Genomic DNA, 15,018 nt, shown 5'->3' on the forward strand with positions numbered 1-15,018 from the left:
ACAATCCAGCAGCTGCAATAGTGCAAATGTACTTTTTTTAGCTGGTGGCTTGTAATAATTGAATGCCATTTTTTGGTTTGGTTTTGATGTGGGATGTAAACAAGAACCTGTCATGGCTGAATTTCCTCTGGCGACCCCAGTGAAGTTTTTGAAAAGACATTAGCGGATCGAATGAAAGATTTTGATGACTCACACAGAGAAAACATAAAACTGACACTGACACAAAGACTCTGAAATGACATCTCATTTTTGCTATCTTTTGAAGCTCAGTGGCTTCCAAATGTTTGATATAATACCTCATCCTGCCCCTCCTCTCACCTCAGCCAGCCAACACAACATAGCAAGAAAATGTAAAGACCTGCGGAGGTGCTGACACAAGGGTGGAGTTGAGATAATAGCCCCCTTGGTGTCAAAAGCATCCCTCCAAACATTTCAAGATGTTGAACTCTGACAAATGTACTCTAAATTTGAACAGATGTTCTATTTTCATCTGCGTGGGTGTCTTGCGGGTTTGTTTTGGGCCAGACTGACCACATTTGCAGCATCCTCTGTAGTTATGCTCGTCTGGGCAGCAGTCCGTGCTCTTTTTGAATTGAATTAGACCTTTTTAGAAGTGGACGGAGGAGAGTGATTGGGAGAAAGCAAGGATGAGTGGAAGATTAAACTGAAGGAGGAAGGAGCTTCAAATACTGATATAAAGGATGAGACAGAAGGAAAGAGACTCTGGCCTGTCACACAGATAATATTTTGGATTGAAAGCCGCATTTCACACATGCTGCACAGCAGATATCACTGGCAGAGAGGGGTGGGAGTTGTTTAGTCATCGGCCAGATTGACATTTCCATCTCTGCGGCCTTTGTCTTTACAACAGGCTGTTTCAGAGAGAGGCACATTTAGATATTCAGTGCAAAGTAAACAGCACCCTCCTCGTGCAATCAGTGACAATTTGCTGCGAGTGTGTGAGTGGTGGTGTGTGCGTTTGTCCAATCCAGAGTCTGTTTTGCAGCTCAGCCTGCCTTCTTGCAGTTGTTGTCAGTGACACTTTTTTCTTTTTATCTTGTTCTCATTCGCTCCCTCATAATGGCTTCTCTGTCATGATTGTGGTTTCCTGCAACGCCTTGACGCACACGAAGCTCTCCGGCTGACAATGGGAGCTCATGTGTGCTGCATTATGATGAAGTGGCTGCCTCAGGTTTCTCAAAGGCAGGATGGATGGGACAATGAGTAGCATTTAGAGAAGCAAAGAAATGCTTTAAGACGTTATCAAGAAAAACAGTTTTTATATTTACAATATTTGAGTCGCCGTGCCAGTTGCGTTGCCAGCATTTGCCAATATTCAGATATGATTGATGTCCGTTGAAATGACAGATATAGGCAGTAATAAAGGTGAGGTAATAAACATAAACATTAGTTAGTGTCAGAGGAAGTGGGGGCTATTTTTAGTTTGTGTTCATTTTTCATCTGAAATTGTCTGAAAATGTTTGCACTCTTGTGGAGGAAGCTGCAACTAATGATTATTTTCATGATCGATCGACCTGCTGATTATTTTCTTGATTAATCGTTTAGTCCGCCGTGTCAAAATGTAAAGAAATTGTGAAAAAATGGTCACCTCATAGTCTGAGGTGAAGTCTTGAAAATACTTGTTTTGTCTGACCAACAGTCCAAAACCAAAAGATATTCAATTTACTATCATATGTGACTCAGAAAAGCAGTAAATCCTCACATTTTAGAAGCAGTAGCAGATAATGTTTGACATTTTTGCTTAAAAAATTACTGAAACAATTAATCTCATGAGACTGTTGGCATCATACAAACACACAATTACTTTGACTTTTAGTTGTTGCACAGTCTCGTCTTTACTTTAATCTCACTTTCTAAATACTTTTTCACTTAGCTGCAATTGCAAATAGCTACAACCTTCTCTTACTGATGGCACAGGATTCCTGTTTTCCTGACAGCAACAGAACAAACCTCCTGCTGAAGATGTTAGCTGTTTCCCCAGACTCTGGTACAGATTGGACCAATCGTAGACCAGCTCTGACCTTACACTAAATAACACAGCAGATAGAGTTGCAGTCAGATATTCAAGGAGCTACTAAAGCACGCTACACTGAGCTGCACTCGTCACGATACTAGTAACGTGAGCAGGGGCTGCTCCTAAAGCTATGCCGTGCTGCAGCAGCGTTCGATGGTTTGAAATGTGCTGCTGATCAGGTTTGTAACCAGAAGACGTTTAAAGACTATTTGAAGTAGATGTGTGTGGTGTGTCGAGAAGTGTTGATGAGAGCTGCAGGTAAGAAATTTAAACCAACAAGCCGTCACCTTTAAATTCATACATGCCAGACTTATGAGACATTTTAACCATTTTCTTTTCTCATTTTATTAATTTGTTGTTAGTTTTTACATCGCTGTTTTTATAACACATAATGTACAAGCTTTCTGTTCTCAGCTACCTACAACACTAGAGGCTAGTTTCAGTTGGTTTGAGTAGTAACCTCTCCCTACTTGCTCACATGCAGATGATGGTGAGTCTTTGATATGCTGCAGGATCTCACTAGTTTTGTAGAAAGTTTGCTACCATTTCAGTTTGTGTCACTGTACTTACCTGCACTTTAATGACACGGATGTTGATCTTTTGAATAGAGTTAAAGTTAAAGGTCACATTTGGGCATACAAGGCTCTGTGCTCTATGCATCTAGTTTGCGGTAACATTGGAGGCCTGCCATCTACTTTGATTCGCTTAAATAGCAGAGAAGAAAGAGAGTGATTGTGGTGTTGTTATCCTCAAAATCATGTGTCTGTGTGTGGTATAACCTGAAATCAAAAAATCACATTCAACTTTGACTTGAGCTGCAGCCTCTCGGGTTGTTTCAGGTCGTCCTGAATCTGTCTGATCAGAGATGAGCAAGGTTGTCGTTTTTACTATCTTATCACAGCTGAGATGAAATATAATTATCTAATTTTCACCTGTGCGTGATATCAGATTGCAGATCTTGCAGGTCTAATAATTGCTCGCCTGTTAGGTCGAGAATGACTGCCCTCGGCTCTGCAGCCTGGTCACAGACGGATCATGTTGCGTTATGAATGTATCATTCATAAACTCACTATCTGAGATCGGGTCTCTTTCAGTCACTCTGGATTTCTGTCTGTTCTTGGATTATCTTTTGGACTCTTGCGTTAAGATTTACCTGCAGGATATAAATGGAGACTTCTGCCGGTTACATAAGTGGGAAACAAGATGTTCTAGGATGAATGCCGCGCGGAGGACCTTTTGATTCAAGCAGCAAGAATCAGTCAACCCATTTTTAAAGTGCAAAAATATTGGCTACACAGTCGTGTGGGATTTTGTCTTCTTCATTTGTTTCATGTCTGTAGTAAAGTCTTAAAAACAAGGCTGGCTATCAAACCAGTGAGAGTGAAATGTGTCTGTAACATTGAATATCAAGTCAATGTTATGTTATCAAGTGAATATCAAGTAACATTGAATGTCAAGTACTGAGAGTTTGCATCAAATACTTCTTAAGCTTGTTTACTTACAACCAACAGTATTTTCATTATCAATTAATCTGCAGATTATTTTCTTGGTTAATTCATTAATTATTAAATCCATAAAATGTCATCACAATTTCCCAGAGTCTAACTTGATTTATTCACATTACTTGATTTGTGCGACCAACAGTCCAAAGACCAAATGTATTCATTTTATCATAGAAGATTAAGAAAACAAGAAAATATTTACGTTTTTTGAAGTTGGAACCAGTGAATTCTTTGGCCATTTCATGAAAAAATGACTTCAACGATTAAAAAATGAACATAGTTTCCAAATAAATTTTCTGTCAGCCAACTTATACATTTATTGACTCATAGTTTCAGCTCTATTGCAACAATTCTTCCAACAAATATATTTTATTGATTCCTTGAACAGTTTGGCATGTTGTTAATCAATAAAGTATTGTTCCAGTATCAAAGCTCAGGCACCTGTATTAAAAATGTTCAAATGTTACCTAGCCTCCAATGTTTGCTCTAATGCTTTTGTCTTTGATTAGAAACCATTCATATTTAACAAATATTAGAGGAAAAAGAAGAAGAATTACTCTCAATACAGGACCCATACACATGCTGTTAGGGAGCGAGGTTAGAGCCATTTATATTTCATATGTTGCTCTCAGTAGTTGTTGGATAAGAAGATATTTGCCCCTCGAAGCTTCTCTCTGCTTTGATTCTCTCGTCGATATTGTTGATCTTTAGTTAAATACCAGCATGATGCAGCACGGCTTGTTGCTTGTTGTTGTTTTAGGAGTTAAATATGTCACAAAGCCCAGCAGGTTGATCTTGTATGTACCGTCTGTGTTATTAGAAACTGAAAGTGACAGCCTGTCCTCTGCTGGCTAATACCTGTACAAGCTAAGGTCACCGACTCTATCTCAGGCCTGTTCTTCTCTCAGACACGCTCAGAAGGTTAAACCAGTGGCTGCTCTTCACTCGCTCGTCCTGATCTTAGACGTGGCCGAGGTAGAAACTTGTCTCAACCATGTGACCTGTCCACTTGTCAAAGCCTCGGTTATGTAACAGGGCCATCAAAGGCCTGCCAGCAGGTAAGAGTCTTAACGGTTAATTGTAGGCAGTGATCTCTTAGAGCCAGAAATAGCTGAGTTCTTAGGGTGACTAGTTGAAGGGATGTTCAGTGGAGGTCTTAGATCTCCTCCCGTCATTCCTGCTTTTAAAGTACACAGAAACCTTAAGCCAGAGAGAGAGGGGTGGGGTGTAGTGTTGTTACATTACATTCATTTGGCACACACAAAACAACTTGCATTTGTATCCATACATACTGTACACATGGAGCAATTTGAATAAAAATGTCTTTATTACACACTATAATGTAGTGTAATGTGAGCAGATATAAGTGTTTATTAATATATTTGTTAACGATAACTCCTCTGATGGTCACCAATAACTGAATGCTGGTGTATAAGCAGGTCATAAATTATGATATAGTACAGTACAGTTGTAATAATATACAATATGACTGTACATTAATAAATACTTATATCTGCTCACAACTACATTTATAGTGTGTTATATACTATAGTTCTTGTATATGCTGAATAGAGGATGTAAAATGTTACCAAGGGAAATATGGGACAGGAAGGCATTTACTTGATAGGCCTCCAGTTATTGAAAAGAGTTGACAACAATGAACATTTATCTCACCTGCGCGTGTGGACTGGGAGGAAACGAAAACCCACAGGGAGTAAAACATGCAAACTACACCCAGCCATGTAGTTTACAAACAATCAAAACATTTTTTAAATAAGTAAAATACTTGCTGGCTTGTAATAGTTACAGAGTAACCAGCATGATTCATTTTCTGTCAATCAACTAATAGATTAGTTAGTAATTGTTTCAGTTTTGTACCAATAGTCTCACACTATTATGAGTTAAAAACGTACCATAATTCACAGTAACTAAATAACAAGTTTTAGTTACTAATACAGTTATTTAATGTAGATTTGTGCTTGTTTTCTGTATGTAAAGTGTCCTGGGGTTATGTGAAAGGTGCTTACATGTATTAAATATGTTTTATGTCATTATTATTGTTAATATGGAGTTTAAAATGGCACTGAAACGTAGTAATAGTAGATTACTCGATAAGTCAATAGATTGATGATTATTAATCATTCAATTAAGTAATTTATCAAGCGCCAAACTAGTTCTTTCTAGCTTCTAAAATGAGATCATTTGCTTCTTTTCTCTGTTTTAAGTCTTTGTAAATTTAATATCTTTAGATTTTAGAGTGTCAAAAAAACTAGTCATTTGAGGGTGTGCTCTGGGAACTTGTGATTCACTATGTTCTGACATTTTTTAGACTAAACAATCAATTAAACAGATAAAATCATCATCAGATCGATGAAAATAATCTCTATTATACATAAACACATGTCCAACTTCTGAGTAAATCTATCCTGTAACTCCTGTCATGTTGTTGTGGTTGTTAAGCCAGTAAGAACAACACTAATTAACCTTCCCTCCCTCATTTAGAGTAAATGGGGAGAGAAACATTTTAGCGGCTCTGTTCCTCCACATTAATGTGTAAAAAGGAGCCTGTATGTTTACGACCGCAGCTAAAAGCAAACAATTAAGCAAGCCGTCAGCCTGCACAGAAAGTGTAATTAAATGCTCTTTGTGAATCAAAGGCGCTATGTAAAGTAATATGTATTTTTTTATTTTTGCCCACTCGCTGCCAAAAACAACAGTGATTGTACGTTCAGTCGTCATGACAACGCTGCCTCAATAATCATGGAAGCGCTCCACAATCCGCAATTAAAATGCAGATTGCACAGTATGTGGCTGTCCCGGTCACCGCATCAGACAAAGAAGGAGTTTATGAATTAAATGAATGGGGGCAGTCAGGATGACATCGACTGGTTGATTAGCTGAATGACAGAGTCTACTCTCTGAGAGTGTGTGTGTGTGTGTGTGTGTGTGTGTGTGTGTGTGTGTGTGTGTGTGTGTGTGTGTGTGTGTGTGTGTGTGTGTGTAGTTACACATCAAACATGATTTGTTTATGGAAGTGAGGAAAGTTTCTGACTTTGATAATGCACACACAGGAAGTGGAAAAAACGATGGTTATGTTGTTTGGTACACTTAGATCCTATGATAATAAGTCAGTAAAGCAAGGTCTGCTGCAGAAGAGTTGTGCAACGTGTTTTAAAGGCCAACTGAAATTAAACAGCATTTTTTTTTGTCTGTTACAGCACACATATCTGCTCTGTAAACCGCTTGTGCTGGGTTGAGGAAAAAAAAAAGAAACCTAAAGGGAGAAATTTCTATTTCATATTTTTTGGTTTCATGTTGGCACCTGCTAGTTTTGCATTCATTCGATGGAATACCGTTCTCGTATCCGTCTATGTAGATGGACACCTTATTGTGATAATAAAGCAGTAACGTCATCAGAAGCAGCAGACGTTGCTACACATGTTAAGGATCCTCCTGATTAGTCCTTTGCTCAGGCTGTAGGAAAAGCACAGGTGTAACTAATAACTTAATAATGACGCAGTCCATTTAGGTGTTTCAGGGCGAGGGTCCTGGTATTGTGCATGCTGCCTCACTGGACGGCTTACTGGAACACTTAAATGGAACCAAGCCATAATTAATATTACTTGTTAAACCTGTGCTTTCTGGCGATGATGAATCAAAATGTCTGCTGTCAAAATGACCTATTAAGCACAGTCTGAGTGTTTGTGTGGGCCTTCAAATGCAGATGTTGGGAATATTTTAATGGTAAATTTACTTGGGCTGCAGTTGATGATTTATTAATCTGTCAATCAGTTTCCTCAAATTAATCATTTGGTCTGTAAAATATCAGAAAACGGTGAAAAGTGCACATCACAATATCTTAGAGCACAAGGTGACGTCATTAAATGTCTCAAACCCAAGATTGTTTCGTTTACTATAATGAAAGACGAAGAAAAGCAGCAAATTCTCACATTTGAGAACCTGGAACTGGTAATTTTTCTTGTAAGATGACTTAAGTGATTAATTGGTTATCAAATTGATATAATTTACCATTGCTGCTCTAAAATGTACACAAAGTGCCCCTGCATCCGTTTATTATATGACTGCAATAACGTATTATTATCTGATACCTCAATGTTGTATTGTAAACAGTCTTCGTGTTGCTCCTCTCAGTCTAGACTGTTTCGTTCTGTCTAATCCAAAAGCAGACACACTTCCAATCTGTACATCAGCGTTTCAGATCGGACCCCCGCTGTGTAGCTGCTGCTGTGTTTTGTTCCAGGAGTGATGAGTGTGTTAATCTCCTTTTCACGCTGCTCCAGCATTCACGTTGGCATTGAAGTGGACTGTAGGTAACAGCAGGGAATCATTAGAGGTGGCTGCCACATTGCTACAGCCCATTGTTTACTCTGAGTTAATTAAAGGATTATATTTGTTTATGGAACATGTGAGTGTGAAATAAGGGGGGACAAAGGCCCTGTCTACACCTGGTATTAACATGCATCGTGGGTGATAGGTCAGGTGTTAACAGGGCCAAAGGCCGTGTCCTTGCATAAGCAGTTAACAAAACTAATGAAAATGCGCCCTATTTAATCACTTCCTCACAAATCAAACTATCCACACTGTTCCACTTAAAATGCCCAAATTGCTAAATTAATTGGTATATAATAGTCTTGTTTCCAACATAATTGTTGCATGTTATTTTCCTGTTGAGTTTGCCACTATAGCAGCACTTTCCATTAACGCTAAGTTCATTGGTATTGGCAAGAAGAGCATATTCCCACTGAAGCACCCACTTTCCAGGGAGGTGCCCGTGATGGCAGCTCCTTTTCAACCAGTCTTGATTGATTAATGGTTCAACTGACAAATGTGATCTTAAAAAGCCTACATTTGCTTATAGTGATATTGGTCAGACAGCCAAACTACAACATTGACTGGAAACACAGATTTGACAGATCATTACTTCCCTTCCTGAACATGCTACCTGTACAGTAATTTGCTTTGGCCTGACCTGGCGTAGCTGATTTCATCTGTCATTAAGCTTAGAATAGCTTCCCTCTTGTCTTTAACCTGCAGAGCTCAGCAGCAGCTAGTGGTCTGACTGGTGAAAGTGCTTAGCACATTACCTGCCAGGTTAGATGATGAACCACATCCTCTGTTGAGTGTTAAGGCACCCTGTTCACTTTCTGCAACAACTCATTCACTACAAAGGAGTGTGGTTTGTGCCAGACGCACCAAGTTGGATCAGCTTGGTAGCTAGTACGCATGTTGGCTCACTCAGCTGTGTTTTCATTATACGCTTGGGAAGCATAAAACAAATTTGACAAGGGGTTTACTACTATACAGTCTGTCTTTTTCTGCAGGTTTTATTTCAAAAACCTCATCAAAACCCACTATTAATACAGAGGATGTGTGTGTCGAGGCATCAGCGTCGTGGTTCCTGCAGGAAATGGAAGGTGCATCTGCAGTGATGCACACACAGACATATTGGCATGCGTCGGGGTTATCAACAGTGTGTGTGCTACACTGTAAATGTAGGTGTAGTTGTGCATCTGTGGTGGTTGTGCACCGTGAAAACATTTGGGGGTCTCGTGTTGCAGGTGCATAGGAGACTGAACTTGGCAGTGCATGTGCACAAAACTCAACTTTATCTCCCTGCTTTTCTTTTTATCTGATGTACTGTCATTGCTTTTGTGATAACGTGTCTTTGCATTTTTGTCATGAAACAGCAACAACCTAATTGAAAAAGATAAATGCAGTTAGATAAAAATAATCTTGAAGTTGAACTGGCAACTAAAGTATCTCCTTAAAAAAATAAAATGAAAGCAAAAACTACAAATTGAATAACTGACAGTGAAGCTAATATAAAGAAATTATGTAAAGAACATGCATAAATAAAAAAATATAATCTGCAGTTTGTATTGAATAGTGTAGGTGCTTTTACATGTTTTACAGTTTTCCTTTTTAGAAGTCTTGGGTTAATAGTTTCAAATCAAATTTCAATAACGGCTCTTTGTGAAAACAACACTGTTGTTAACAGCTCGTGCACATAATGTTAGGGCCCTACCGGGTTTCCCACATTTCCCACAGTTATTTAGCAGAGGGGGTTTACTCTCTCCTCTCTCATCAGTCTTGTTTTTAAGCTGCTAAAGAGGCAGATATTTACATCAGGGGCTGGTAGAGAGCTAAAACAGAGCTTAAAGGAGAGTGAACAATAGATGATAATATGTTAGTGTCGTGTCCACGACTTGTTCCGCTGCCCCCAAGTGGACAAAAAGTCCATTATTGCAGTGTAAACTGTATTTTCGGTGTCTTCAGGTGGATTTATTATTTTATATTTAAAGAAGAGCAGCAAACAGCTAAAACTGCTACCTTTTCCAAAAGTTAATGCACTTTCACACATTAAAAAGCTGAATTAAGACAGTATGTTTTTATCCTTTTTACATCACAGTCCTTCCTCACAGTCTTCCCTCCTCCCTCTTGTATCAAAAATGCTCAAGGACATTTCAGATTATTTCTAACAACCTTTTTCTGTCTCTCTCTCTCTCTCTTTCCTCCTCACTGTCAGCAGTCTAATTCTCTGCTGCCCTCACATCACCCACAGCCTCAACAGAAGCAGCGACCATGGGTAAACAGAACAGCAAGCTCCGTCCCGACGTCATGCAGGACCTGATGGAGAACACGGACTTCACCGAGCACGAGATCACCGAGTGGTACAAGGGCTTCTTGCGGGACTGCCCCAGCGGTGCGCTCTCCATGGAGGAGTTCAAGAAGATCTACGCCAACTTCTTCCCTTACGGAGACGCCTCCAAGTTCGCCGAGCACGTCTTCCGCACGTTTGACGCCAACGGAGATGGGACTATAGACTTCAGGGAGTTCATCATCGCCTTGAGTGTGACCTCTCGTGGCCGACTGGACCAGAAGCTGAAGTGGGCATTCAGCATGTACGACCTGGACGGGAACGGATACATTAGCAAGGCAGAGATGCTGGAGATTGTATCGGTGGGTTTACTGTTGTGCTCTCTTTTGGTTCCTCCTATCTTTATTTCCTTCTATCCTTCGTTCTCTCGGCTGTTCAGACTTTCTGCTTCTCTAGCTTTATATAGCCCTCAGTCTTTCAGCAGCCATTGCATGCCATCATGGTAACGCCATGTTCCCTGGTCCTAAAACTATTCCTGCAGTGAAGCAACATTTTGCTCAGCCATCCACACCAGCTGCTACATCATATATCCTTCTGCTTCTGTGTTCTGCACCATTTGACTGCCCACAGCAGGAAGACCAGCCGCTGTGTAATTTTAGAAACCAGCAGTTCCTCTCAGGCCCTCAGACGTCTCTAAATAAGACTTGGCTGTGGTGTATTTCTAGAAGGGAGCGGCCCTCCTCAGATCCTCATATTGACTCAGCACTGCATCCAGCAACTGTGCAGTTCTGGGAAGAGCAGCCCCCCCCCCATCGTTTCCTCAGTAGCTTCAGTGTTACTTTACAACAAACACTCTCACACAGGCTCCTCGTCCTATTGGATAAATGGTTCAGACGTCTGTCAGAGCTACACACACACACACACACCGGCAATCCTTTACACGTTGTAACATCACACATCATCGTGCTAAATTGAACAGAGTGCCAAAGAATGTGTAATCCCATTCTCCACGACAGTGTTCCTTATTTATAGTGTGTGGCTGTGTGAAGTGAGCGGTGTGTTTATGTGTAGGAATGCCTTGATACATTTGCAAAACATCACTCCATTATAGGGCTACATCTAATGATTATTTTCACTATCCATTCATCTAGTAATTTTTTTTTCATTGTCGATAAAAATGTCCAAAAGAAGCAGGGACGCTGGAGGTCGGTCAGAATTGGGGGCCAGTCTATATAATGATGTCTTAGATTGACATTCATTGTTTTTGCATTACTTTTCAATGGCCAGGATGATTTATATCTAATAGTTATTAACATTTTACACCAATTTTAGAGTGTTTTCTGAACACTGAAGTCGAGCATGAAAACCTGCTTCCCTATTACTGCCTACTGTTACTTGATAAATTGATTAGCGGATCAAATGAAATTGTATTTATTATAATTCTACCGTGAATGCCAAACATTTGCATTATCATGCTGCTTATTTCTTATCATTATATGTAATTAAATACTTTGTGGCTTCTGGTTAGACTTCATTCAATTTATAGTTTAAGTGACTGATCAACTAGTTAAAACAAATCAATACACTAACTAACTAATTGATAACAAACATTGCTGCTCTGTTTGCACATGAGACAAAATTAATATTTCACACTTTCAAAGGTTAAAGTGTCAAATAGAAAGACTGTAGGAATGAAAACAGAATGAAGACATGAAGTTGGCAGCAATATTAATAAACACTAACGGCTTCTGCTTTAAATATCTCAGAAAACCTAAACAGTGAGGCAAACACATTCACTCGTCTTGATTTTTCATCTATTTAATCTTTTTTGACATGACCACTTCCTGTTGGCCCCAGAGCCAAGCATAAATGAAAGTCATCCTTTATCTCTCTTCCTCCCAGAAGAGATAAGTTGATTGATGGGTCGTATATATATTTCACTGAGATGTTGTTCCAGCTGATGCAACTTTGCTTGATAAAACCTTCTGGCCGGAATAACTGATATGAAATGTGATCGGACTGTAAACTTTTGTGTGGTTGTCTTTATCATTGGTGTCATATGTGGCTCAGTGAAACTGTAAAGGTTTTTTGACCAGAGAATATCTATTTTCATGTTATTTAAGTGACTTAACTCAAAACACTTGTTTATACCGATAAAGTCAGAATCATAAAAGCTTTAATTTGCCAGTTCTAGTAAGAGTCCATACTAATTTGTCTGTTTATGATTTCTGTCTTCAGGCTATATACAAGATGGTTTCCTCTGTGATGAAGATGCCTGAGGATGAGTCCACACCTGAGAAACGCACAGACAAGATCTTCAGGCAGATGGACACAAATCGAGATGGTAAGCCCTCCTCAGTTGAAAAAGCACCTTCTTTAAAGTCTATAACTGAATGTAATTTAAACATTTTACTTTGGAAATCTACTCTATGAACACAGTGACCCATCAGATATTATTGTTATTATAACTGTCACATTTTCATTTGATCTATTTTTGATCAGCTTAGATCTGCTGCAACGAGTAAACAAGACAATTAACCAATGAGCTCTAATCTGTCTCTCTCTGTCTCTCTCAGGTAAACTGTCCCTTGAGGAGTTTGTCGAGGGGGCGAAGAGCGATCCCTCCATCGTCCGGCTGCTTCAGTGCGATCCCAGCAGTGCTGGACAGTAGAAAACTGGACTTTTCCCATCGCAGTTTGATTAATTTTATCACATTTTCAAAATCTCTCCCAGCTGACCCACCTGAGATTATTGACATTTGATCACTTGAGCTGTAGAGGCACATGCACACACACACACACATACATAGCCAACATGCAACTGTACATACCACAAATACCAAAGCCTGATGCATATATAATCTTTCAGACGCCCACACGCACATACTATACATGTGCCTCTACGCCTGGTCAAAAGCTGCAGACAACACGGGTCTCATGCACGGTACAAATATAACCCCAAGGACTGAAATCCCATCAAAGACTTGTTAAACACTGAATCAAAGCTGTGCTATCTCTGTCTGAGAGGACGGCCAGCGAGGATAATCCTACAGATTCGTGAGGTACATTGAGCCGAATCCAAGTTTCTTTTATTCTTTTATTTGTTCTTTTATTTAATTTTTTATTTAAAAGGAATCATGCTCATTTTGTTCTCTTTAACTGACTCTTGGTTGTTGTGTGATGACGGACAGATCTTTACAAAGTATTGCAGTCTAGCTTCATGTTAACACTGGATGAAATGAAGTGTGTGAGTCTGGGACTACACGTGTTCGCAGCTTTACTGTACGGCTTATGTAGACGGAAGATCTGGGAAATGTAGGTTTTAACCTTAGAAGAATTTTTAGAAAGGATGAAAGATGAGGTTTTTTTAAATGTATATTTTGGAGGAATGTTACATCAAACCAAAACTGACTGAGATTTGTAAATGAAGGGGAATATTTTGACTACAGATTACAACCATCTGTTCTTTTGAAAGTGACTTTTTATGCCAAGTTCTGTGTCCACACACACACACACACACACACACACACACACACACACACACACACACACACACACACACACACGAGTCTACACACACACATACTTCACATTAATTTTACTGATGAATACATGAACTTGACATATGCATATAAACCGAGCTGTGATTCTCTTTCTTCAACTATTGTTCAACGAGTGTATTAACAAACAAAAAAAAGAAAGGTAGACGTTATATGAATATATAGTATGTACTTATATATTCTTTTACTCTGTGATAACATTGTGGAGATTTGCTGCAATGGATGAAATTCACTTTAAAACTTTTTGACATATAAATTATTGGAATGTGATGATAAAAAATTTTTTTCTTTTACTTGACGAATATGATATGAAAAAGTTGTACAGTATATTCACTCATATTTATGCTAGAAAGGATAAAAAGGAGAGGACCACACATATTGCTATGCAGTCAGCTTTGCATATCCACTGCTACATTGAGTGAGAAAACGGCTACAGATCTCAGTTTGACCCCCCCACTCATATTTCCCAGGAATCCAGTAAACATTGGCAGTTTTTCCTGAACTGTATGTAAACAGTCTCCAAATGGTGTACGCGTCATTAAAGTGCAACAGTAACATCCGCAAATCTCAAGTTTTTCTGCAAATGTGACTTTACATCTCTTCAGATACAACTGTGATTGAAAGACGGCTTTAGTGCTACTGTGACTATGGAGATTACAGATTTTTATGACTTTGACACACAGTAACAGAACAAAGCACTGACGTTTGTAGCGAATAATGGAAGCATCCACCAAACCTCACTGTGTTTTTGCAGGATTTAGTGATAGCTCTTTACTGCTTCCAATTTGCTTTATTTACACCTGCCTGTCCCTGCTGGTCTGAAAACACCATGAGATACAGTACTCTTCACAGGCGGATGAATGATGACTTTGGGGATAAAAAGAAAATCTGATAAATTCTCTGGGCTTCTGCACATTTCAAGTAGGTGATCATCAGGTTCTTCAGGCCCACATTTCACTTCAGTAGCATCTTGTGGTCAAGTGCCAAATATAGATGAATGAAATAAAAGAAAAAAACAGTATTGTATCCATTTATACTGTACAGTTGTTACCTGTCGAACAAAGAAACTTTGTCACTGTATCATTTTGTAGATTTTGTATTGTTAACTTGCATTATGTGTTCTGTGTAGGATGTCCATTTTGTTATTCAAATAAACACAAAATGGGATAATGGCTGAGTGTCTTTTTTCTATACATCATAGATAACCCACATAACTAATGGGTTTGTAGCAAAATCTCATAATGAAGAAAAAACAGGTAAACAAGTTTGGCTCAAAGATAGCTAAGTTAGCCTAGCTTAGCAG

At 39.1% G+C, this 15,018-nt stretch overlaps 1 protein-coding gene across 1 annotated transcript; it reads left to right on the top strand.

Annotated features, from left to right (window-relative positions):
- The first annotated feature begins 4,492 nt into the window (after positions 1 to 4,492).
- On the top strand, positions 4,493 to 14,845 carry ncaldb (neurocalcin delta b). The gene is made up of 4 exons (XM_070922392.1): positions 4,493 to 4,595; positions 10,085 to 10,518; positions 12,395 to 12,500; positions 12,733 to 14,845. The coding sequence occupies exons 2-4, from the start codon at positions 10,141 to 10,143 to the stop codon at positions 12,825 to 12,827; spliced, it is 579 nt and encodes a 192-aa protein (XP_070778493.1). The 5' UTR covers positions 4,493 to 4,595; positions 10,085 to 10,140; the 3' UTR covers positions 12,828 to 14,845.
- Positions 14,846 to 15,018: the final 173 nt, after the last annotated feature.

The sequence above is a fragment of the Enoplosus armatus genome, chromosome 16 (genome assembly GCF_043641665.1).
Source record: "Enoplosus armatus isolate fEnoArm2 chromosome 16, fEnoArm2.hap1, whole genome shotgun sequence".
In the NCBI taxonomy this organism is placed as follows: Eukaryota; Metazoa; Chordata; class Actinopteri; order Centrarchiformes; family Enoplosidae; genus Enoplosus; species Enoplosus armatus.